General features: G+C 56.5%; 3 protein-coding genes across 10 annotated transcripts; 1 reads left to right on the forward strand and 2 right to left on the reverse strand.

Moving 5' to 3' along the window:
* Window positions 1-141: 141 nt before the first annotated feature.
* FREY1 (Frey regulator of sperm-oocyte fusion 1) lies at window positions 142-4177 on the reverse strand. The gene is made up of 3 exons (XM_049890977.1): window positions 1042-4177; window positions 718-791; window positions 142-554 (listed from the first exon to the last, which is right to left on the reverse strand). Exons 1-3 carry the CDS (start codon window positions 1143-1145, stop codon window positions 433-435), a joined length of 300 nt encoding a protein of 99 aa, XP_049746934.1. The 5' UTR covers window positions 1146-4177; the 3' UTR covers window positions 142-432.
* Window positions 4178-4274: 97 nt separating this feature from the next.
* Window positions 4275-10472, reverse strand: PEX16 (peroxisomal biogenesis factor 16). Its single transcript, XM_049890976.1, has 11 exons — window positions 10076-10472; window positions 9833-9868; window positions 8974-9050; window positions 8468-8601; window positions 8236-8336; window positions 7406-7486; window positions 7109-7270; window positions 6932-7004; window positions 6464-6583; window positions 5019-5083; window positions 4275-4459 (listed from the first exon to the last, which is right to left on the reverse strand). Exons 1-11 carry the CDS (start codon window positions 10185-10187, stop codon window positions 4401-4403), a joined length of 1020 nt encoding a protein of 339 aa, XP_049746933.1. The 5' UTR covers window positions 10188-10472; the 3' UTR covers window positions 4275-4400.
* Window positions 10473-17080: 6608 nt separating this feature from the next.
* Window positions 17081-23888, forward strand: LARGE2 (LARGE xylosyl- and glucuronyltransferase 2). 8 transcript variants are annotated; one of them, XM_049890980.1, is made up of 15 exons: window positions 17085-17838; window positions 17933-18088; window positions 18174-18274; window positions 18623-18705; window positions 19586-19709; window positions 19934-20105; window positions 20221-20325; window positions 20786-20898; window positions 20976-21101; window positions 21183-21338; window positions 21432-21592; window positions 22002-22280; window positions 22597-22746; window positions 22833-23028; window positions 23269-23881. In XM_049890980.1, the coding sequence occupies exons 2-15, from the start codon at window positions 17995-17997 to the stop codon at window positions 23476-23478; spliced, it is 2070 nt and encodes a 689-aa protein (XP_049746937.1). In that variant the 5' UTR covers window positions 17085-17838; window positions 17933-17994; the 3' UTR covers window positions 23479-23881. The 8 variants fall into 8 exon arrangements, with proteins under 8 accessions (XP_049746936.1, XP_049746935.1, XP_049746937.1 ...); XM_049890979.1 differs by having other exon boundaries at window positions 17081-17838; window positions 18572-18705; window positions 19586-19679; window positions 21183-21592; window positions 23269-23888; XM_049890978.1 differs by having other exon boundaries at window positions 17082-17838; window positions 18572-18705; window positions 21183-21592; window positions 23269-23886.
* The last annotated feature ends 791 nt before the right edge of the window (window positions 23889-24679 follow it).

Consider the following 24679-nt stretch of genomic DNA (forward strand, 5'->3'; position numbering starts at 1 on the left):
CCCAACCGAGGAGCCCTGAGCTCAGGCCAAGGCCAGCCACCTCCTGAGGACTTTCCAGCAAGGAAATGGCGCCAGGTGGAGGTGAGGCCCCTGTTCTCAGCTCTGTCACTCATGTGGCCTCAGGATGTCTCCCACCTCTAATTTTGCCAGCATGCTGGCCCCTGGCAGGCTTAGGACCGCAACGGGGCAGGAGAAGAGACTGCAGCAGGGCCCAGGCCTGGCAGGAGAAGGAGGTGCTTGACTGGCCTGGCCTCCTGGCTGCTTCAACCGTAGCCTCATCTTGGCTCTGTCACCCTGGCCACGATTATTAAAGTGCCATTTCCTGTCTGGACCACAGTGGGTGTATCTCCATGGACCCCTCCCACGCCTAGCCCGCACTCCCAGGAAAGCCCAAGCCTTAGCTGTGCAGAATAGCTTTATAAGGGGCTCCCGTCACAGGTGTGCGTCGTAGTAATACTCAGCCATGTCCGGCCCGTCTCGCTTGCGCTGCTGGGCTCGGGAGAGGAGGGGCCGCGGCCCTCGTGGCCAGGGGTGCTTGGGTCGGACCCCATAGTCTAAAGGGAGAGAAGACAGTTTGGGAGTGAGAATCTGGGTTTGAAGCGGGCTGAAGTCACCCTTTAACAGGTGCTGTTTTGGGATGAGAAGACCCTGAAGGCTGGAGCTGTGCCCTCCCCCAGGGATGGGAGGAGACAAAAGGGAAGGGGCAAGAGACAATACCATCAACCAGGCCGGAAAGGGGCTCCGAGAGTTCCAGGGGGGCTGAAAAGTCCTCAGGAACAGATCCCTGAGGCCTGTGGGAGATGTTGGGGTACTCAGCTCTGTCCCCAAAGACAAGGCAGGCTCCTCAAGCTGCCACCACTACCACCTCCCTGTGAAGAGAGGAGTGCCCAGGGTGGGGGGACTCTGCAAGACTCCTGACACATGGGATAAACGGGGCCAGCCTTTCCTCCAGGGAGGGAGGGCAGCACAGCAGAGCCCCCCAGCTCAGCTCAAAGGCCCTTGGGACCCTGTGGAGCCCAGCACTCCTCCCCCAGGCATTACCTCAGAGGCTGGGGGTGAAGAAGTGCGGCTGCCAGGACAAGGTACAGGAGGAACAGGCTCAGCCCAGCCCTGGGGTACAGAGTCCCCAGCATGGCGAGAACCATCTCCTACAAGGTCCCTGGTCCCAGCTTCTGCCTGCCCCACCCCCAGCAGTAGGATGGAACCTACTGCCCAGACTCTCAGGGCCACCTCACAAAGGGCATTAGTTCCAGGGCTCAGTGTCAGCAACAGCTCTGGGGTTAGGCCAGAAAACTCCACACTGATGCTGTAGGCCAGCAGGTGCCAAACCACACACCCTGCTTGAGTGTCATTGCCCAAGGACCGAGAGCACAGACCTTGGAGCAGGACAGGTGTCTTTTCAGAGTCTGACCATGTCTCCTGCTAGATGAGCAGATTATGTAGTGTGTGTGCCTCAGGTTCCTCACCTGGAAGTGACTGGGAGGTAATGCACACAGCATGCCCAATGGAATCTGGCACACAGTAGGCCCACAGCCGAGGTTCTAGACACTGAAGGCTCACCACAGACAGCCCCGGCCATTCCCTCTCAGCCTCCTTCCTGCCCTCCCTTGGCTGTCTCCGTGGTCCCAGGAAGGTCCTGCCAGCTGAAGAACCCAGAGAGGGGCACTTAACCCTGACCCACTCCATGATGCCACCAGGAGAGGGGCCAGTGTGGGCTCCCACTCTCTGGGGCACTCCCCACAGCTTAGAACAGCCTGGGCCAGGGGCGCCACAGGTCCCTCCCACCACCCCTGAGGCTGGAAAGAGGGTTTTCAAGTGAAGCGACAAAGCCCTGGACCTGCTCCACAGAGTGGAATCTGCAAAGGGGCAGGGATGATGAGGTTTTTTTCCTGCGGAATGTCCCACACTGGACACCAAGGAGGTGCTCAGTAAATGTTTGCTGAGTGAACATATGCACCGTGCTAGTGTGCTGGGGAACACAGAGTAACTTCACAGGTCTGAGGTGGAGCTGCAGCTCACTCATCCTCTTGTTCCTGGTTACGGAAATCCATAGCCCTGCTCCAGTTCTACATGATCAAAATCTGAAGGTTGAGTCCAAGGAATCGTTATTTTTAATTACTACCCAGGCACTTCTACAAAAATAGTGGACCTACTGGCTGCCCTGTCCTTTTCGAGTCGTGCTCAAGGCCCAGAGAGGGAGGTGCCTTGTTTCCCACTCTGGCTCCCCATGGGTGGCAGCATTCACACTCCTGGTTGAATATCCCTAGAAGCTGACAAGTTCTGGGGTTTCCTTCAGCCCAGTCCTCTCCTGCGCTGTGAGCCCACAGACTAACTTCTCACAGCTCACCTCCCATGAGCCTGCCTTTGTGCCCTCTGCCCCCACTGTGGTTCACCCCACCATGAACCCAGAAGTTCATGCTCTGCTTCACTCCAAAGCCCCTTGTCTTTGGGTCTTCTTGCCTCCTAGACGCTTTCAGTCCACAGCCAGTCCCCAAGGGCTGTTTCAGTTACATCCTTATCTCCCTAGCCCCACTGCCACTGCCTTAATTCAACCCTTTGACTGCCACAGGTCTCTGCCCCGACTGTCACTGCTCATGTCCCCCCAGCTCCACCCACCACCAGGCTGCGGGAACGATGTTTAAAAACAGGCCTGGACATGCAATGCTTTCAATGTGGCCCTGACATTCTTCTGCAGCCTCATCCCCTCGGCTCCTGCCACTACAGCCCCTTACACTTCCCTGTGACACCGCGGGTCATGATTCCCCACCCAGAACCTCGCTCCCCTCTGCCTATTGAGCACTGTTTATCCTTGAAAAGCCTGCATTGCGTGGAGCCTTCCCTCATCGTCCAGTCACTCCCATGCACCCATGTCTCCAGGCACACAGTCCCCACCACCCCCAGTGCAGTTTTTGCACACATTTCTACTGCAACCACCCACCCACGCACTGCATGCATTTACATGTCTCCTCCGTTAATCAATGAAAGCCTGAGGGCAACTAACTGCACTGTACTCATTTCTGAGTGCACAGCACCTGGCACAGGGCTCGCTACAGAGCAAGTACCCAGCAACACTGGTTCAACTTAGCAGAGGCCAGGGGGCCCAGAGCTCTGGTCCTGGTGCAGTGTCCAGCCCTTGCCCCTACCCTGTGGGTCAGCATATTCATTTCCCAGCCCAGGACTGGGGTGGGGAAAGCAATATAAGAGCAGAGCTGGCACCTCCCAGGCGGGGGCTCTCCACCCAGGGTATGTTGGGGAGGGTGAGGCATGGACATGCAGAATGATGCCCCAGCACCAAGTAAGGCACTGAGCCCTCACGATTGAAGGTGCACTGGGCTGGATAGAAACTCCAGCAGGAAAAATATGGTTCTCTACAGAGCAGAGGGAGCAGGGGCAGTGGGGGCAGACAGGGAAGGATGGGACAGGAAGCAGCTGGCCTGCTGCCCGGCCTGACCTAGGCACCTCCACCCTCACAGCAGCCTGCACAGCTCCAGGCAGACTTGGCTATGAGGAAGCAGAGAGCCGCAGAGTGAGGGCGGGAGACGCCTGCTCATCCCCTCTGAACCTGCACCCAGCTTTCTTCTAGAGCCACTCAGGCTCCCAGTCCCTCCCCAACATCGGCCCCAGGACTGGCTAGTGCTTGACAGTCTTTCCTATGGGAAAACGCATCTTGCTTTCACCTAGGGGTTAGGTGCAACTTTGCGTGCATTAGTTGACAATGTGTGGGGCACTGCAACAAATAGAAGTGTACAAAAACAGTCTGGACTGGGGGTGGTGGGGCAGAGGTGACTGTCTGCCTTGTGGTGCCCCTCTGCACTGGAGCTGGGCCCATCGACGAGGCTGTACCAAGGAGTCGGCCAGCAGCCACGGCCTGGGGCTGCAGGAGTCACAGGCCCTGCAGAAGGAAGGGGCAGCAAAGACTCTGGGCAGAAGACACACTGGGAAGCTGTCACCCCATTGTCCAGGTTCAGTCTTGTCTGTTTCCAGCAGGAACTGGTGAGAGACAGCACTCTGCCCCTGCAGCTGCCAAGGCGAGGGGCTCCATTTCCCAGGTTCGACAGGGCCTTGGGGCTGTGAAATAGCTTTCGGTGGCTCAAGGAAACTCGGTCCCAGTCCTGGTGGCGGTTTCATGACATAGTGACAGTGTAGGCTGTGGTACTCCATCGCTGGAGAGGCTATTCAAAGTCACGAGGGCACTGGGGAGTACTTGTGGGGATCGGGGCTGTCAGCAGAGCCGAGCCAGGTGCCCTGGGTGTGGGCATAGAGAGGCCACATGCTTGGAAATGGCCAGAGTCAGTTTTATTAGGGAAGAGGGGCCAGGGGACCGAGGGCTGTGCCACCCTGGCCCATGGCAGCAGACCATGCTGCCCCGCCCCTCCTGACACCCTACCACAGGACATCTGTCAGCCCCAACTGTAGAAATAAATTTTCTGCCAGATAGGCAAGTAATCCATGAGTGGCCCTGCAACAGAGAGAGGAACAAATACAGGGCTGGGGCTGTGCTCTACCCACAACCCTTCTACTCGGCCACTGCCACCCAAACACAGCACTGCCAGGAGCTCCACTGAGACCTCGCTCTTCCCCTCTTGGGAGGCCACATCGGCAGGGTCCCATTTATAGACAGGGACCCTCAGGCTCAGGGAAGCCAAATGGCTGGACCCTCTGTAGACAGAGCCAGACCCAAGTCTGTGAGGTGGGGGTCTCAGAGCAAAATGGTAGGCCTCTTCCTGCCAGCCAGTCCTTCACCCACATCAGACTGTCTCATATCACCCCAGGATACTGAGGCAGGAAAAAGGCTTTGAGCCTAATGTGGTCTAACACCCCTCCCACCAGAGTACCCCTCCTCCCAGCCACCTCAAGGGTCTGCCAGCCACCCGGGGCCATGCCCTGAAACTGTCACCTGACCCTGACTGTGCCAAGAATCAAATTACAAGGAGGCAAGGAGAACTTCCTCAAGGGGGACAGCCCCACACACGAGGGCCACAGCACTCGATAGTTACCCCACTCCAACGCATGCTTACTTGTGACCAGGCCAGTGCCAGGGACGTGGTCTGCCAGCAGCTGGAGCAGGAAGAGGATCTTGGCCCTGGGGGGAGAAGAAAACAGGGCTGAGTGGAGGTCTGGGTCTCTACAAAACGAGGGTGCTACAAGCCTTCACTGACCACCTGACTGAAGGCAGTGAGCTAGGATAGCCCCTTACCAAAGGGTGAGGCCACTGGGGCTGGCTCTGGTCTCTGCTCTCGCCCAGCCACTGGCCCAGAAACTCACAATCAGCTTCTGGTTGTCACTGTCCTCACAACACCACCTCAGACACTCGCCCGTTCCTTTCTCTTTTTCTTCCTTTCCTCCCACCCACATTCAACAGCACATGCTCCCGAGTGCCAGGTATGGAGCAGTGCCAGGGCAGGTGTGGGCTCAGTGGAAGGACACTGCAGCCCTTGACCTCGAGGGAGCCCCAGGCTGGCAGAGGAGCTGAGCCACACAGAAACCTTACAGGCCAAAGATTAGAGTGGTGGGTGAGGGCTCAGCTGCTAACTGAAAGGTGAGCAGTTCCAACCCACTCAGTGCCTCCGCAGGAAAAAGATCTGGCAACCTGCTTCTGTAAAGATTACAGCCAAGAAAATTCTATGGGGCAGTTCTACTCTACCCCAAGAGGTCATTATGAGTTGGAATCAACTTGATGGCACCCAAAAACAGCAACAGTATTAAACATGGCTTAAGAATGTTTCCTACTGTCTTTAAAAAAAATACAAGGGTTATATGGCCATAATAGTTCAGTCTTAAGCAGGGCATTTATTGAGACCCAGACAAAGGGGGTCCCAGGAGTCTCCAGTCTGTGTTACAGCCCCAGCCACTGTGCAGGGACCCCTCCTCAGCTCTCATTCTGCTCCCAGGCAGTCACCAGGGCAGGCCTTTGGGAGGCCTGGCCCCTCGTCCCTGCTCTCCTCCTTCCCTGCAGGTCTTTGTGCATCTGGCTGAGGCTGGGAGCTCTGGACCCTCACAGGTGATGGGGTGGGGGCTCAGTAAGGCAGGGGCAGACCAGGGGAGAACATGGATTTGAGATGTAGCTCAGTCTGCTGGCTGGCTTTGGTGAGTTGCCCAACCTCTCAGAGCCTCAACTGCCTCCTCTGAGAAGTGAGGCTAATCCAAACCACATGCCTGGAAAAGGAGGGAATGAGCTTGGGGATGTGGACAGCCAGCACGCAGCACCCTCCCCTTGGTATCTCTCTGCTGGGGCTGACCCCATGCTCTCAGCGCGGGGCTGGGCTAGCACCCAGTGAAGAGGGAGTGACTGCACCTAGGCAGCACACAGCACACACCCAGTCAGCCCCAGATGGGAGATGGAGGGAGAAAGAGAAGGTGGCACGGGTGCTGGTGCCCTTGTGCTCTGCTTCCCTTCCCTGGCCCCCTGCCCTCCAGTGCTGCCACGCCAGGGGCAGGCCTTACTCCGGGGGACGGGCCTTACTCAGAGAAGTGGTCATAGAAGGGGGAGCGCAGCAGGTAGTAGAGTAGCAGGATGGTCCGGCGTCTCAGCTCCAGCCGCTCTCGCCGGCTCAGGCCTTTCCTGTCGCTCAGGAGGCTCAGGCTGGGGGTGGGAGACACGGTCAGGGCCAGGGCATGGTCTGGGTCCACAGGAGAAGAAGGGGCCATGGGCTGGGTGTCCACAGGGGCAGCACAGGAGGAACAGGAGCCACCTGACAAGAGCCAGCCAAGAACCAGGCTCCCCAGGGACTACAGCATGCAGCAGGGAGGCCCAGCCCACCATGTCTATGGGAGCACAGCACCAGAGGGGCCGTATCCTCTCAGCCCTTGCTCTCACACGGCCATGACAAGAGGCAAAGAACTGCCCCCGTTCAAGGCCTGGAGAATGGGGCCTGATGAGAGCCCAAGGCCCAGTGGTGGGAGTGAAGCCCCTGGGCAAGCCCAGGCTCACCTGGTCACGTCTACAACACCAGACAGGAGCCAGGGCTTCCACGATCGCTGGCCCCAGAGGCCCAGGCTGAGCACTGACGGCCAAGGTGTCAAGGAGGTCTCCGGCACATGGGCCCGGCACCCACTCTCCCATCTGCCCCCACCCCACAGCCCCGGCCCCGCCCTGTGCTGAGGATACAGTGCAGCAGGGGCCGGGCAATATACAAGGATTCTGCGATGGTCTCCTGCAGTCCCAGTGGGGCGGGGGTGACGCTCAGCTCCTGGTGCTGCTGCTGCTGATGCTGCTGCTGGCCCTCCCGCTGCTGGGGGGCGCCCCAGCGCCTGGAGTGCAGGGACGGGGCTGGAACACAAGGGCTGTGGATGAGGGAGCCAGGCCCAGGCCGGCAGGGGGAATGCAGGCAGTGATAGGAGCCATCCCTCAGGCCCACACTGACCTCAGCACTGGGCGCCCAGTCCAGCTGCGTCCTACACTTACTGTTCTGGAGGGTTCGCACCACTCGGTTTGACCGCTTCCCCACATAGGGCTGCTCCTGGCTGCCAGGGCTGGGGTCACCATCTAGGAGGGAGAGACAGAAGCCCCACTGTCAGAGGCACATGACTCCAGCAGAGCCTGCAGGGAACACATGTGGAACGAATGCTCACAAGCTCAGGGAGGAACGGAAGAGCTTCTGCGAAGGCAGCGGCTGACTCAAGGAAATGGCAGCCAGGGGCTGAAGCTCAGCACAGGAGCTGTCCACAGGGGGAGCATTCTGCAGCCCTCCCTGGCCTGTGAGCAGCATCTACGTGCACCCAGAGCCAGCCAGAAACCAGGCTCCCCAGATACGGGAGAAAGGCAGAGGGGGCCCGGACTACTACGTCTATGGAACCACAGCACCAGAGGGGCTGTACCCTCTCAGCCCTTTGCTTTCATGTGACCATGATGAGAGGCAAAGAACTGTCCCTATTCAAGGCCAGGAAAGCAGGGCCCAGAGGACCACAGGTAATAGGCCCCAAGGCTTGATGGGACAGGCTGGCTGGGTGCTTTGCCTCAGGGACTGTGACTCTTGTAGATGAGGTTGGCAGGACCCCTCTCTCCTGTTGATGCTGTCCCCTCCTCCTGCTACCCACAGAAAAAAATGTGGACTCTGATATCAGATGTCCTGGGTCCAGTTCTGACCCTGTCCCTAACCTAACTTGTTTTCCTTTTCCATAAAATATAGGGTAATCTGGAAAAATCAGTCAATGAGAGTAGATGTGTTCCATAAATAGAGAGTACTATATTCAGATCCACATATCAGTCCCCTCCAGAGTGGTGAGGCAGCTTACCTGGGGGCCGCGCCTGGGTCTCCCTGTCCAGGGGAATGATGGGGGGTGAGGTCTGGAGGCCAGCCTTGAACCAGATCAGCAGAAACATCCGCAGCACAGCCCTGGGTGAGGGAGCATTGCAGCGCTGGGGGGTGTGGCGAGCCAGGAGGGGTCAGGGTGCTCTGCTGAGCACCATCAGTACAGCAACCCAGTCACCCCCACTCAGGTCCTGCCCTCCACAGTCCCAACCTACTTGGCCAGCTGGATGAGGGCAATGACGAGCCAGCGGCCCACTTCACCCCACACCTTGGTGGCCCCCATCTCCATGAACACCTCCACGCACTCCAGCACGCTCAACCAGGTCAGTAGCTTCTGCTGGGGCAGCGACTGCAAGAGCCCCAGGCCAAAAGATTAGGGGGTGCCCCTAGTCCCAGGCCCTCCCCCAGGGGGTTCCTCTGACAGCAGACATGGATTGTCCCCTTTCCAAGCCAAAGTGTGTAGGCCTGGGTTCAAACACCACCTCCACCACGAACAGGCTGGGTGACCTAGAGACAAGCTACTCCGCCTCTCTGAAACCTAGTCTCTTCATCCAAAGATGAGGCCACCAACACTTCACTTAACGAGCTGGTGTGAGGCATCAGTGGACACAAGCCTATCTTGTACTCTGTGACTATAGCACAGGCTGTACACATGGGCTCATTACTATTTCCTTTTTGAGTCCCTGTGCTTCCCACCCCCAGTCCCTGGCAGAATCCTCACCACAGGCAACTTTTTCTGTAGCTCCTTCCGTAGGATCCCGTCATTGAGCAGCACAAGCAGGTTAGAGGCGGAGTACACTGAGGGGCAGAGTGTGGCTTTGAGGCGCTGGCTCTACCACCTCTATCCCTGTCATATTCTCCCCAGAGCTACAGAGACTGCCTGTTATCTGCTGTTCCGGGCCACTCACAGACTATGTCGAAACCAACCTGCTTCTCCACCCACCTCCTCAGAGTTCCATGCTAAACCAAGAGTGGGTAAGTGGAGCTCAGTGATAAAGGAGCTACTGCCCTGCTGGGTAGCACCAATCATTCAGTGCCCAGAACTGCCTGCTATGTGCCAAGCAGCCATGAATGTATGATCCCACCTCCTGGCCTTTGCTGTCTCTGCGGCCCGTCCCTGAAATTGTACTCCCTCCCTCCCTTTCAAAACCCAGTTCATTCTCTCAGGGCCTCCAGTACTCACTGGACAAGCACATACTGAGGCAGTTACAGTCTGGGGATCCTGGAATCTGAGAGATCTGGGTCTGAACCCTATTGGGGACCATCAGTGGCTGATCCCTAACCTCACTGAACTTCTGGTCCCTTAAGTGGACAACGAGGACAATAACAGCACCCACCTCACTGGACTGTAGGGAGGTTTAACCGGGCAAAGGCAGGAAAAGTGCTTAGCCTAGGGTCTGACCGGCAGTGAACACTCAGTCATGGTCCCCAGATAAGTCTCTTCACTACGGGGACACGAGGGACCCAAGACAGTGGACACAGCATTTTGTCCGATTCAGGGTGCTGTAACCGACAAAGACCCTCTCTGGGAGCCTTCCTGGGCCCTGGACCATCACCACCCACCCCAGAGGTCGGCTCACCCAGCTCCGACAGCTCGTGTGAATCGGCGAAGCGACCTGGGAAAAAGGCACGAAAGAAGCGTTGGTGAGCGGACGCCTCACCCTGCGGCTTTGGGTCCCCAGACGTCCCTTCCCTGGACCCTACAGGAACCTGGAAGGGACTTCCCAAGCACAGCAGTCACCACTACGACTCCGCAGAGAAAGGGACCGGTGGGGTCAGAGGTCAGGGCCCCGAAGGGTATGGGTCAAAGGTCAGGGTGGCACCTGCCAGCAGGTAACTGAGGCCCCGCACCGCCGTCTCCAGCTGGGCCGTGGCGGCAGGGTGACGAGTCACGTACTCCTGGTAGCGGAGGCCCAGGAGCCGCAACTTCTCCATCCTGCCCTCCGGACTGACAGACCCACAGACCGACAGAAGACTGCTTGTAGCGTCCTGCTTCCTGCGCTCTCCTTCCTGCTTCCGGTCCTAGGCCCGCCTCTCCGTTGCTTAACTTCCGCAGGACAGAGGAATGGTGACGTGAAGGGCCATTGAAGCTGCCTTCACCCCATCTCTTAAATCGCCTTCTACTCCGGTAGCATTTAGCAACAGCGGGCCTAATCCCACCCTCCCTGCTCCTTCAAGTCATTGGTTAACACACTTTCTGCCCCGACACATCCAGACGCTGTTTGGACCCGACTCTTCCGCCCTCCGGGTTCGCTGCCCTTGCGCCTGCGCACTTGCAGCTCCGGGAAAGCTCTGGCGGCAGTCTGAGCAGTTCATTCTAGAGAAGAGGCCAGGAGCCCGGAATCTTTTCAATCGAACGCCGAGAGTCTCGAACGGAAGGGCCCGCTTTAAAAGGGCCGGGGAGCAGCGCACGGAAAGGAGTCTCTGCTAGACTTGAAGAGGCGCGAGGAGAATCTCAGGACAGTCGGACTGTGTCTTGGCAGGCTCGCGTTTGGCCAGTTGCCTCGTCTTCCATCCCCCAACAGAGGTGGTGCTGGGGACACTGAGGCAGCGAGGAGCCCAGCCTCCTAGCGCAATCCCAGTCCCCTGGCCAGCATCGTTAGTGCTGCGGTACCACCTCCCACACGTACTGGACCTCCAAGAATGCGCACCTGCACTCCCACCTCTGCGGAGAAAACCCTGGCCCAGCCTTCTGCCCTCGGCTGGGGGAGACCTTGGGTGGGAGATAAGCCCCTCTGGGCCTCGGGTTTCCCCATCTATACAATGGTTTGAGGGCCGACTTGGTCCTTGAACTCAGGGTCATCTCAAAGTACTTTCCGGCCCCGAGATGCGCCTCCTGGTCCTCAGCCGTGCCCCAAGGAATGGAGACTACTTCTGGATCCCTTCCCAAACCGTAGAGGCTCCTGGGCATGGGAGAGGGGAGGCCGGAGAAGGAGCGAACAGGTGCTGCGGGGAGGCGGCCGCTGATTGGCTGCAGGAAGGGGGCGGGCCTGCGCCGTTGGGGACCGCGGCCCCCAGGTTTGCGGATATCAGAGAATATAATATTGTACATTATTTTACCTAATTCCTCTTCCAAAAACTCCTGGTGGTGCTTTGTTTAAGCGCTTGGCTGCTAACCGGAAGGTCTGCTGCTGGAACCCATCAGCCGCTCCCGTGAGAAAAATGTGGCAGTCGACTTCCACAAACGTTGGTGGTGCCATCAAGTCGGTTCCAACTCATAGCGACCCTATTACAAAGAACGAAACACTGCCTGGTACCGCACTATCCTCACAAGAGTCGCTATGCTTGAGCCCACAGCTGCAGTCACTGTATCAATCCATCTCGTTGAGGGTCTTCCTCTTTTTAGCTGACCCTCCACTTTACCAAGCATGATGTCGTTCTTCAGGGACTGGTCCCTACGACAATATGTCTCCAAAGTAGGGAGTCTCGTCATCCTCACTTCTGTGGAGCATTCTAGTTGTACTTCTTCCAAGACATTTGTTTGCTTTTCTGGCAGTCCACGGTATCTTCAATATTCTTCGCCAACACCATGATTCAAAGGCAGCAGTTTTTCTGTCTATTTATTGTCCAGCTTTAACATGCATATGAGGCAATTGAAAATACCATGGCTTGAGTCAAGTGCATCTTAGTCCTCAAAGTGACATCTTTGCTTTTTAACACTTTACAGAGGTCATTTGTAGCAGATTTGCCCGATGCAATATGTCATTTGATTTCTTGACTGCTACTTCCATGGGCACTGATTGTGTATCCAAGTAAAATGAAATCCTTGACAACTTCTGCATTTTCTCCTTTTATCATGATGTTGTTCATCGATTCAGTTCTGACGGTTTTTGTTTTCTTTATGTTGAGGTGCAATCCATACTGGAAGGCTGTGGTCTTTGATCTTCATCAGTAAGTGCTTCAAGTCCTCTTCGCTTTCAGCAAGCAAGGTTGTGTCCTCTGCATAACGCAGGTTGTTAATGAGTCTTCCCCCAATCCGGATGCCCCGTTCTTCTTCATATAGTCCAGCTTCTTGGATTATTTGCTCAGCATAGAGATTGAATATGGTGAAAGGATGCAACCCTGATGCATACCTTTCCTGATTTTAAACAACTGCCTTTTGGTCTATGTGCAGGTTCCTCCTGAGCACAATTAGGTGTTCTGGAATTCCCATACTTTGAAACGTTATCCATAATTCGTTACGATCCACACAGTCAAATGTTTTTGCACAGTCGATATAAGAAAACATTTTTTCTATATTCTCTGCTTTCAGCCAAGATCGATCTGACATCAGCAATGATATCCCTCATCCCACATCTTCTGAATCCAGCTTGAATTTCTGGCAGTTTCCTGTCCACGTACTGCTGCAACCACTTTTGAATGATCTTCAGCAAAATTTTACTTGCATGTGATTTCATTTGATCATTTCCACATTCTGTTGGATCACCTTTCTTTGCAATAGACGCAAATATGGATCTCTTCCAGTCAGTTGGTCAGTCATGGATTGAATTGTGTCCCCCAAAAATGTGTGTACCAATTTGGCTAGGCCATGATTCCCACTATTGTGTGATTGTCCACCATTTTGTCATCTGATGTGATTTTCCTTTATGTTGTAAATCCTATCTCTATGATGTTAATGAGGTGGGATAGGTGGCAGTTATATTAACGAGCAGGACTCTATCTACAAGATTGGATTGTGTCTTGAGCCAATCTCTTTTGAGATATAAAAGAAAGTAGAGAGACTGGGGGACCTCATACCACCAAGAAAGCGCTGGGAGCAGAGCACATCCTTTGGACCTGGTGTTCTGCAAGGAGAAGCTCCTAGTCCAGGGGAATATTGATGACAAAGACCTTCCTCCAGAGCTGACCAGGAAAGCTTTCCCCTGGAGCTGATGTCTGGCCTACTAGACTGTGAGAGAATAAACTTCTATTTGTTAAAGCCATCCACTTGTCGAGTTTCTGTTACAGCAGTCCTAGATAACTAGCACAGCCAGGTAGCTGTGTTTCACATTTCTTGGCATAGGTGAGTGAGAACCTCCAGCAGTGCATCAGTTTGCTGGAACATCTCAGTTCTGTCAATTCCTGGAGCCTTGTTTTCCACCAGTGCCTTCAGTGCAGCTTGGACTTCCTCTTTAATACCATTGGTTCTTGATCATGTGGTACCTCCTGAAATGGTTTTTGGTACAGTGACTCTGTATTTGCCCCATCTTTTTTTGATGCTTTCTGTGTGATTCAATATTTTGCCCACAAACCAAACCATACTCATTGCCATCAAGTCAATTCCGACTCATAGTGACCCTATAGGGCAGAGTAGAAGGGCCCCATAGAGTCTCCAAGGAGCAGCTGGTGGATTCAAACCACCAATCTTTTGGTTAGCAGCCTGAGCTCTCAACCACTGTGCCACCAGGGCTCCATTTTTAATCCTTTAATATGGCAACTTGAAGCTTGAACTCTTTCTTCAGTTCTTTTAGCTTAAGAAATGCCAGGCATGTTCTTCCCTTTTGCTTTTCTGAATGCCGGTCTTTGCACATTTCATTATGATACTTCGTCTTCTGAAGTTGCCCTTTGGAATCTTCTGTTCAGCATTCTGGCCTCACTGAGGAGTTTTGGGGTCGTCAGTCTAGGCTGTGCATCCACAGTCTCTTTTGGGGCCTCTCAGGCCCTCAATTTTTATAGCCAGGAGTTAGGGGAAAGGATGCTGTCCAAGTCCTTTTCCATGTCCCTGTGAGGCCCAGTTGAGTCCATGGAGGGCAGACTCTTATCCCCATCCACTTTCAACACACATTCACTGAGTACTGGCTATGTATTGGAGCCTTGGTGGCTCAGGAGTTAAGAGCTCGGCTGCAAACCAAAAGGTCAGCAGTTCAAATCTACCACCTGCTCCTTGGAAACCCTACGGGGCAGTTCTACTCTGTCCTCTAGGGTGGCTATGAGTCGGAATCGATTCCATGGCAATAGGTTAATACACTCTTCCAGATAGTATCTCCAGATGATGAAAGGATCTGCGTAATAACCCCCAGTCAAGATTCAAATGCTGGTCTAGTCTGACCACAGAATAGGTGTCTTAAGCTACACACCTTACCAAGAAGCCATTTACCCTTTCTTCCTTCCACTGCCTTCACCACCCCCACCCCATGAAGTGGGGAATTATAGCTGCTCTCCCTCCTCGTACCAGGGAATGAGGCAGGGAACTGTTGTCAGGAAGCAAACTGACAACTGGGATTAGGACCAGCGCACAGACCATTCAGCGTGGGATTAGGACCAGCGCACAAGGCTTTCCTCTTTCCACTCGCCATGACAGTGAACTTGTTTCCCCAGACGTCACCATTGCCACTCCCTCTGCAGCTGTGGAGAGAGTGGAGAGTGGGAGTGGGAGTGAGACTGGGAGGTTTCTTGGGTACTCCCAGGGCTGGTGGTCCCAGGACTGTGCTTCTGGGGAGAAAGAAGCTTTGAAGACAGAGGAGCAGCCGCCCCCAGGCAGAATATGCCCTTGCAGCCAGGAGGCACTGGGTCTGGAGCTTGGCCCTCCTCCCTCCCTCCAGAATTTGGAGGGAGCCTGGGCCAGACCAGGTTGGCAGCAGCAGGGCTGCCTGAATTTCCTCTCCAGATCCCAGGACTGATAAAACCCCAAAGACAAAGAGTGCTGTGTGTGCAGGAGGCGCCCCGGGTAGCTCCTCCCTGCTGGACCCCTGCCTGGCCCTGGCCACCTGGCTGGGCTAGAAGGGCTTCTGGGCAGGTTGGGCTGGATCCTCACTCTTTCAGTCTGCTCAGAGTCACAAGGGAAGAGAGAGACCGGTCTAACTGCTACAGATGAGAACTCAGGCTCAGAGAGGGGAGCTGACTGGTCCAAGGTCATACAGGCAGTCCTGGGCAGATCTGAGCTGAAACTCAGTCCCACACCTAGAGGACCAGCACCTTTTCATCTGCCCATACTTGTCTCCCTTCTCTTCTCTTCCACCCCAACTCATACCCCAGGACAACCTCTTGCAGACCCAGCAGGCATCCCCCACACCTCAGTTTCCCCTGAGTGGTAAGGCTGAGGGAGGCCTGGGGCCAGCATGGTAAGTGACCAGAGATCTGTAGACCCAGGTCCTCCCACTGAGCCCACTGCCCCTCCTGAAGGCTTATCCTGGGCCAGGCTGTCACTGTGTGCCGTGCCTGCTTCCTCACATTTAACTCCCCCAGTATCTCTCGAGGGTCTTGGGGAGGGAATCACCCATCCCACCCCAGCTGCAGGCTGGAGATGAGGATCATGGTGACCAGAGGCTCAAAGATCCAGTGCCTCAGTGCCCTCCTCCCCCATATCCCCATCTCCTTACAACTCCCAGACACACAAAGAGAGGCCCTCAGTTTCCATAGCAACCATTACCCCTGGCCTCCAGAGGCCCAGGGCCGGACCTTCCTTATAGGCTCCCTTCTCCCAGAGGAAGACACCTCAGCCTCACTGAGGAGTCTTGGGGGCATCAGGCTAGGCCGTTCACCCCCGGCCTCTTTGGGGGGCCTCTCAGGCCCTCAGATATTATAGCCAGAGGTCAGGCCAAAGAATGCTAAGTCTCTTTCCAAGTCCCTGTGAGGCCCAGCTGAGTGCATGGAGTGCAGGCTCTCATTCCCATCCACCTTCAACACACATTTACTGATCACTAGTTATATACCGGAGACCCTGGTGGTGTAGTGGTTAAGTGTTTGGTCTTTAACCAAAAGGTTGGTAGTTCAAATCCACCAGGTGCCCCTTGGATAACACTATCGGGGCAGTTCTACCCTGTCCTATAGGGCTGCTATGAGTCAGAATTGACTCAACAGTAATGGTTTTTTTGTTTTGTTTTGGCTATGTGCTGAGCCCTGCTAAGGCACTGGGGACCAAGTGCAGGACAAAATAGACAGGTCCCTGTCTCCCCCACAGCTTAATTTTTGGGGGTAGACAGGCAATAAACACGTAAACAAGCTCACATGGTGATTGGTGCTAGGAAGGAAATGAACTCAGGGATGAATAAATATAGGATGTCACTGGAGGAGCCAGGAGCCAGCCTTGCAAGGGTCTGGATTCCAGGCAGAAGGAATGTCAAGGGCAAGTCCCAAGGCAAGAAACACTTGAGGAACAGAGGGCAAGCAAGGCTTTCTCTTCAGTGTGGAGGGCAGGGGATAAGAGGGTATCTTAGTTATATAGTGCTGCTGTAACAAAAATTCCACAAGTCAGTGGCTTTAACAAACAGAAATTTACTTTCTTACAGTTTAGGTGACTAGAAGTTCAGACTCAGGGTTCCTGCTCTAGGGGAAGCCTTTCTTTCTCTGCCCGCTCTGGAGGAAGGTCCTTGTCTTTTTTGAGCTTCTGTTGCTGGATGGTCTTCACATGGCTTGGCATCTATCTTCCCCCATCTCTGTTTACTCCTCTGTCCTAATCTACTCTTTTTATTTCTCAAACATGACTGGTTTAAAACACACCCTACACTGAGAAGGCCTCTTAACATAACAAAGAAAAAAAACATTCCCAAATGGGATTATACCCACAGGTATAGGGGTTAGGATTTACCACACGCACATATTTTAGGGGGACACAATTCAATCCATGACAGAGGGGATGCCTGCGACTGCAAGGAGCCAGATCAGAGGGTGTTTTTGTCTGCGAGGTCACTTCAATCCTCCGGGGGAGAACTGTGCCAGTGTCACAGGCCTGCCAAGAGGATTAACTGAGATGAGGCAGGTCCAACCCTTAGCACAGGGGCTGGCACGGAGCAAGCGCCAGCCGTCACGGTCCAGAGCGTCCGCCAGCCACTCCATGGCCAGAGGCGATGCTGGGACCTGCTGTGGAGTTCCAGGGGGCGGGAAGAGAAAGAGACCCAGGCAGGCGCGGGCGCGGGGCACAGTCCCAATGGTCCCGACGAAGGTGCAGGATCCCCAGCTGCACCCGGGCCGGCCACCCACGTCAGGGAGGCCCCTGGCTAGCTCCCAGGCGGAAGACGAAGGCGACCTTCACAACTTCACAGGGCCGCTTTGTTCTGGCCGCTCCAGGGCCGCCGCCGCCGCCCGGCCACCTGGGCTGGGGGGCGGAGGCTCCAGGTGTTCATTGGCTCCGGGCAGGTCTTGGCTGGCCCCGCCTCCTGTCCCCAGAGCAGGTGCTCAAGACCCCCGAGGCCCTGCATTCCAGCCCCCTCTCCCTTAGCCTGGCCGCGCTTCAACGTCTCTTTGATACTGGGCTGGGGTCACGGGCCCCTCCTCCGGAGGCGGTTAGGGGGAGGTGACCGGGACCCAGAGCTGGGAAGAGGGGGATGGGCTCCAGAGCAGGTAACGGGGACTGGGCCTTCCTGGTGTTGTCACCCTGGTGAAGTCCAGCCTTTTCCCTAGTGTTGGTGGGAAACTCAGCCCAGAAAGGGGGTTCCCCGGGTTCCTCCCAGGCAGAAGGTGGTGTCAGCTACCCGGGCAGGGGCGGGTCCAGTCCCCGGGGGTCTGTCTCCCCGCCCCTTTGGGCTCAGCCAAGCGGAGGTGAAACCCGAGCCCAGGTTGGGGGCGGGGTCGGCTCTTGCTGGGACAAGGCTAGTCCGCGCCTCGCCCCCCTCCCGGCACCCCGCAGGCCTCGGGAGGAGCAGGGCCGGGGCTCGGGCCGCTGGAGCAGGTGAGTGTGGCTACTCTGCGCCGGAGCGAGGACAGGCGGCTGTCGGGCCCCGCCGCCCAAGGCTGACCCTCCTCTCCCCCTGCTCGCTCACCAGGGCCCGCGATGGAGCTCGCAGCACCGGGGCGCGCCCCGTCCTGAGCGTCCCCGCCGGAGGCCATGCTGCCCCGAGGGCGCCCCCGGGCTCTGGGGGCCGCCGCGCTGTTGCTGCTGTTGGCGGTCGGATTCTTCCTGTTCGGCGGGGACCTGGAATGTGAGCGCGGCGAGAAGGGACGTTGAACGGCGGGCCCGGGGCCCGGCGTCCAGGCCCTATCCGCTGACGCCACGTGTCCCCACAGACGGGCGGCTCCGCGGGGCTGCTTCACTCGACGGAGAGCTGACAAGGGACCACAATCGCTCGGCCTGCCTCCCGCTGCGGTCGCTGCTGCCCAAGTGCGAGGTAGGTGCGCGCGGCCCCTGGTGGCGGGAGCCCCGAGGGCGCCGCGTCCCTACCCCGGCCACCTGGGCCCAGCCTGACCACTGTGGGAATCAACACCTGGTGTCGGCTCGGGCATTGACCAGACAGCTGGAGGAGCCTAAAGTTTCCACCTCTCCTGCTCCCAGCCTCAGTTTCCCCGTTTGTGAAGTGAGGGGGGTGGACTCCTGCCCTCGCTCCCTCTTCCCTAGCTCTGACCCTGGAGCAGGGCTACCATTGCTCTAGGCTCGGCCAGCTCAACCAGGTGTCCTCACCCTTTAGTGGACGGAGGAGGGGGATGGCTGCCGACCTCCCTCGGTGTCCCTTCCCCAGCTTTTGCATGTGGCCATCGTGTGTGCAGGCTATAACTCCAGCCGAGATGTCGTCACCTTGGTGAAGTCCATGCTTTTCTACAGGTACAGCCAGGTGTCAGTGGGGGACTGGGGTGGCTTAGCCAATAGGCAAGGTAAGCATGGAGCTTACCTTGCTTACCAGATCATCTGTAATGAACAATTTCACATTTTTCCACCACATCAAAGACTCTGCTTCTAGGTATGGCTGGCATCTGTCTCTCTTCCAGCCCCACAGCACCTTCCTACAGAATCAAAGCCTCTTTTCACATTTACAGTCTCTGACAGGGATGGATGATCCAGTGAGCAAGGTAAGCACGGGCTTACTTGTGCTTACTAGCTAATTTGTAGTGAACAATTTCATGTTTTTTCACCACATCTAGTGAACAATTTCATGTGTTTTTCACATCTTTGATGCAGTGAAGCCCATGTGAACTTGTTTACTACAGGTTAGTTAAGTAAGCACAAGTAAGCCCCTGCTTCCTTGCCTATTGCATAATCTGCCCCTGGTTGAGGAGGGTTAACCAAACCAAAAACCAAACCCGTTGCCATCCAGTCGATTCCGACTCATAATGACCCTATAGGACAGAGTAGAATTGACCCATAGAGTTTCCAAGGAGCGCCTGGTGGATTCGAACTGCTGACCTTTTGGTTAGCAGACATAGCTCTTAACCGCTATGCCACCAGGGTTTCCTGAGGAGGGTTAGAGGTGGGGAAAGGCACAGAGTCTTAGGCAAGTCTCTGGGTCTCAGAGCCTCAACTTCCCCATCTGTGAAATGGGGACAGTGTCCTCTTCCTCCCTTGAAGGGTGGTGGTGAAACTGCTGAGCTGGGGATGGACATGCCCTGCAGAAGACAGTGCTTCCACCTCTGAGCCCCTCGGGGTGGAGGCTAGCCATGCTGTTCCTGCTGGGGCCCCCAGACTTCATCCCCTGTCCACCTCAAAGGAAAAATCCTCTGCACCTCCACTTGGTGACTGATGAAGTGGCCAGAAACATCCTGGAGACGCTTTTCCACACATGGATGGTGCCTGCCGTTCGGGTCAGCTTCTACAACACCAGCAAGTTCCAGGCAGGAGCCCTGATCCTTCTGCTCTCCTCCTCCTCTGTGTCCTTTCCTCTTCTTCCTCCTCCAGTGGTCAGAGCTGCCTGGAACGCCCCCATCCCATCTGCTAAAACCCAGATCCCTCACCCCACTTGGGGTTTGCCCCTCCTTCCCATTCCCCCCAGAGTGTATACTGGCACTTCATGGCACATCTCTGCTCTAACCTCACGGCTTGCCCTTCACCCCCACAGTCCCAGGTCTCATGGATCCCCAACACGCACTACTCTGGCCTCTATGGGCTCCTGAAGCTAGTGCTGCCTGATGCCCTGCCCCCTGACCTGGCCCGTGTCATTGTCCTTGACACGGATGTGACCTTCGCCTCTGACATCGCGGAACTCTGGGCATTCTTTGCTCACTTTTCTGGTGAGAGGCCTGGGACCCTCACCCCAGCCAGCCCCCCTCCCTGGCCTGTCTGGGACTCCCTCTGCCAAGGTCCTGTGGCAGCTTCAGGCAGCTTCCTCACGCCTTCCCCTCTCAGACAAGCAGATGATTGGTCTTGTGGAGAACCAGAGCAACTGGTACCTGGGCAACCTCTGGAAGAATCACAGGCCCTGGCCTGCCTTGGGCAGAGGATTTAACACAGGTGGGGGCAGGCAGGAGGGGTGGGCTGCTGGTCCGCAGGCCCCAGGGGCTGGGCAGGGCACAGAATGCTAGGAACACCCCTCATTCCCCCCCGGGAAGAATAGTGTTGTGAAAAGAACACTGGATGAATAGCCAGAAAACAGTTCCAACCTTGACTCTACATGCTGCATGACTTTGGCCAAGTTGCTTGGTCCCTCTGAGCCTCAGTTTTCCTCATGTGTTAAATGGGGATGATCGTATCGACCTTGGGATCACAGAGTGCGAGAATATGGCTGGGGAGGTGCTCCCCATCAATCCCCAAGAAGGTTGACTATTTACAGAGGTAGTTCATGCTCATGTCTGAACAGTCAGAAAATACCAGTAAGTCAAAAAATAAACATTCTAGAGACACCTTCATGAGTCCTGGCCCCCAGGAGCTGGGTTGCCCCTGGGTGGGCATAACAACCTCTCCCCATCCGCAGGCGTCATCCTGCTGTGGCTGGACCGGCTTCGGCAGGCTGGGTGGGAGCAGATGTGGAAGGTGACAGCTCGGCGGCTGCTCCTCACCCTGTCCTCCACCTCTCTGGCCGACCAGGTCTGGGAGAACCTTTGGGAGGGCGGGGGGGGGGGGGCAGGCGTGGGGCCAGACGTGTGACAACTGTCCCTGCCCAGGACATCTTCAACGCCGTAATCAAGGAGCACCCGGGGCTGGTCCTGCTCCTGCCCTGTCTCTGGAACGTGCAGCTGTCGGACCACACACTGGCGGAGCGCTGCTACTCTGAGGCATCAGACATCAAGGTGAGTGGGCCAGGGGGCTGGGGGGAGATGAGGGACTCCTGCTCCCTGCCCCCACCCCACCGACACCCTCCCTGGGCCCAGGTGATCCACTGGAACTCGCCAAAGAAGCTGCGGGTAAAGAACAAGGACGTGGAATTCTTCCGCAACCTCCACCTGACCTTCCTGGAGTATGACGGGAACCTGCTGCGCAGAGAACTCTTCGGGTGCCCCAGCCAACCCCCACCTCAGGCCGAGCAGGTGAGACAGAGCCCCCTTCCCTGGTCTTGGGAAGGCCCTGCCCTTCTCTCCTCTGGCAGGCCCCAGCTCGGCTCCTCCTCCCTCGCCCCCCAGCGGCAGCGGGCCTTGGCCCACCTGGACGAAGAAGATGCCTGCTTTGAGTTCCAGCAGCAGCGGCTCACTGTGCACCGCGTGCACCTCACCTTCCTGCCCCTCGACCTGTTGCCGTCCGAGCTCCATGATGTCACCCTGGTAGCACAGCTCTCCGTGGACCGGTGAGGGTGCTGAGGGAGCCCCAGGGCACGCAGCGTGGGCCAGTACGAGGAAGAGCACTCACTGCCTGTCCCTCGAGGGGTCCCAGGAGCTGGAGACACAGGATATGGTGGAGCGAGCTTGGGCTTTGGAGTCATTCAGATACCCAGAACTGTCCGTCACTAGCCACGGGACTGTGGGCAAGTCTTAGTATCTCTGGCCTTCCATTTTCTCATCTGTCGGATGAGAAAGTACTCACCTTGTGGGCTAGTTGTGAAGATTAAGCAAGACCCAGGTCGAAGGGGCTTGCTAGGTGCTCAGTAAGTCATCTAAGGGGGTGCCCACGGCAGTTAACTTAGGGGGGTTGCCAGCCCTCTCCTGGGCTCCTGTGCGAGAGAGGCTGAGCTGGGCTGACCACCCCCCTCGTCCCAGGCTGCAGATGCTGGAAGCCCTGTGCAGCCACTGGCCAGGCCCCATGAGCCTGGCCTTGTACCTGACAGACGCAGAGGCCCAGCAGTTCCTGCGTTTTGTGGAGGCCTCGAAGGTGCTCTCTGCTCGGAGCAACGTGGCCTACCATGTGGTGTACCGTGAGGGTCCCCTCTACCCTGTCAACCATCTTCGCAATGTGGCCTTGGCCCAGGCCCGGACGTCCCATGTCTTCCTCAGTGACATTGACTTCCTGCCTGCCTACTCCCTCTACAACTACCTCAGGTGGGCCTAAGGAGGGAGTGAGAGGGATAGCATGTGGGGTGGATGTGGGTGGGGTGGGGGTGCATCTGTGACCTCAGGCATGTACGTCCCTGCTCCTTTCTGGGCCTCAGTGTCATCTGTAAAGTGGAGTATTAGGGTTGAGGAGGGGCGGTCCACATAGTTTCGCTGGACTGTCTCAGGAGAGTAGAGGAGGCTGGGATCTACTTCACCTGTCTGTCTTATACTGGGCATCAAGGGTGAGATGTCCTTTGCAGGAAGGGCCCAGAGCTGGAGGCAGAGTCCTCCTCTCTCCTGTTCATGGATGCTCCCTCCTCAGGGCCTCCATCGAGCAGTTGGATCTAAGCAGCCAGCGGAAGACGGCTCTAGTTGTGCCAGCATTCGAGAGTCTGCACTACCACCTCAGCTTCCCCACTTCTAAGGCTGAACTGCTGGCCTTGCTGGATGCCGGCTCTCTGCACACCTTCAGGTAGGACAGACCACTGCTCTGCCAGCTGTGTTTCCCCACACTGGCCTCTAGGACCCATGGGCTTCCTGTCCTGCCCTCCTCCACAGGTACGACGTGTGGCCCCGGGGTCACACGCCCACAGACTATGCCCGCTGGCGGGAGGCTCAGGCCCCATACCAAGTGCAGTGGGCAGCTGACTACGAGCCGTATGTGGTGGTGCCACGCGAATGTCCCCGCTATGACTCTCGCTTTGTGGGCTTTGGCTGGAACAAGGTGGCCCACATTGTGGAGCTGGACGCACAGGTGAGGAGGCCCCCTTGCTGCCTCCAGCTTTGATTTGGACGCCTCCAGGTAAAGGGAACTCACTCCATCTCTGTGGGGCACACTGTTCCACTGGGCTGCACCTCTAGAAAATTCTCCTTTGTCTAACTAGAATCATTTGTCTTTTGGCCCTTGTTTTGACTCCCATGGGTTCCCCGTCACACAGAGCTGCAGTCTTCCCCCCAGCTCAACGCTAACTGTTCCTCTGCCCCACCCCTGCAGGAATATGAGTTCCTGGTGCTGCCCGAGGCCTTCACCATTCACATGCCCCACGCGCCAAGCCTGGACATCTCCCGCTTCCGCTCCAGCCCCGCCTATCGTGACTGCCTGCATGCCCTCAAGGATGAGTTCCACCAGGACTTGTCCCGCCACTATGGGGCTGCTGCCCTCAAATACCTCACTGCCCTGCAGCGGTCCCGAAGCTCCACATGACCCTCCAGAGGCTGGAGCTCCCCAGGCCCTTGCTTTGGCTCAGGGCAGCCTCGCCCCCCACCCTAACCCCTCCCACTGTGATTGCTATTTAAATTATTTAAGGTTTCTGTGGGAACGGCTTAGGGGAGCATCTGTGGGTGGGTCCTGGGGTCCTCCCCTTGCTGCTACTTTCCGACTGGGGTCTAGTCTCCCCCTTCCCCACCTGGTTTGGGGCTGGTTCCCCCATCTCAACTCTTGACACCTCTTTTTTGTAATTAAAATTTTAAAAAATTCCTTTTACTTTCCTCTTGGTTTTGGGGATCAAGGGCTCTCCGGGGCATGCTACGTGCTGGCTCGTGTCACAGGAGGGGCGAAGCCCAGCTGAATCCCTCCTAACAGCGTGAGCCGAGGGTAGACAGAGGCTGGCACTGGAGTTGTCCTGCCCACCCTCCCTGCCCCAAACCCAACACCATGAGGCCGAGAAACTTTATTTGGCTTTATTTAGTAAAATGTTAAAATAAATAAATACAAATTGATCAGCTGCTCTGTAATCCCCCCGCCCCCTCAAAACAAAACCGAACAAAAACTTTGAAGCACAAAATTCCAAATACAAGTTCTACCAAGACTGAAATCACAAAGGGCGTGGACAAAAGAGACAGGGTTGGGGCTGGCTGGCTCTTTCCTCCTCAGAGCTGGCTGACCTCTGGCCTGCCCTGTCCTGCCCTGCCTGACCGCAGCAGACCCTGGGCTGAGGATGGAACCACACGGGGGGGGGGGGGCTAGGGGGCAGGGGCCGAAGGCTGCTGTGGGTCAGCGTGGTGTCCTCAGGGAGGAAGGGCCTGGTAGGGGGCCCTCCCTTGAGCTATTTTTAAGAGTTCTCACCCTGGCTCTCTGGAAGGGGGGTACCCTCAGCTTACCTCCCCCCACTTAGCTGGAGGGAGGGCCAGAGAGAAATCTTGCCAGGTGCCCAGCGCTCCCTCCTGGGAGAGGAGCTGACATTGATAGGCTGTAAGTCAGGGCAAGAATGAGATGCCTGTTTCCTGCCAAGTGTGCCCAGCTGAGGGGTGGGGTGAGGCATAGTCATCTACCCAGAGCTAAGCTGTCTCATCCAACATCAACCACGGGATCTGGAAACCCAGGGCCTGGAAAATGTACCTGGGTCCCATCGGTCCCAGGAACCAAAGAGCTTTTTGCCCCTGGGGTAAGAAGCTCCTAAATTAAG

This window comes from Elephas maximus, chromosome 7 (genome assembly GCF_024166365.1).
Source record: "Elephas maximus indicus isolate mEleMax1 chromosome 7, mEleMax1 primary haplotype, whole genome shotgun sequence".
Classification (NCBI taxonomy): Eukaryota; Metazoa; Chordata; class Mammalia; order Proboscidea; family Elephantidae; genus Elephas; species Elephas maximus.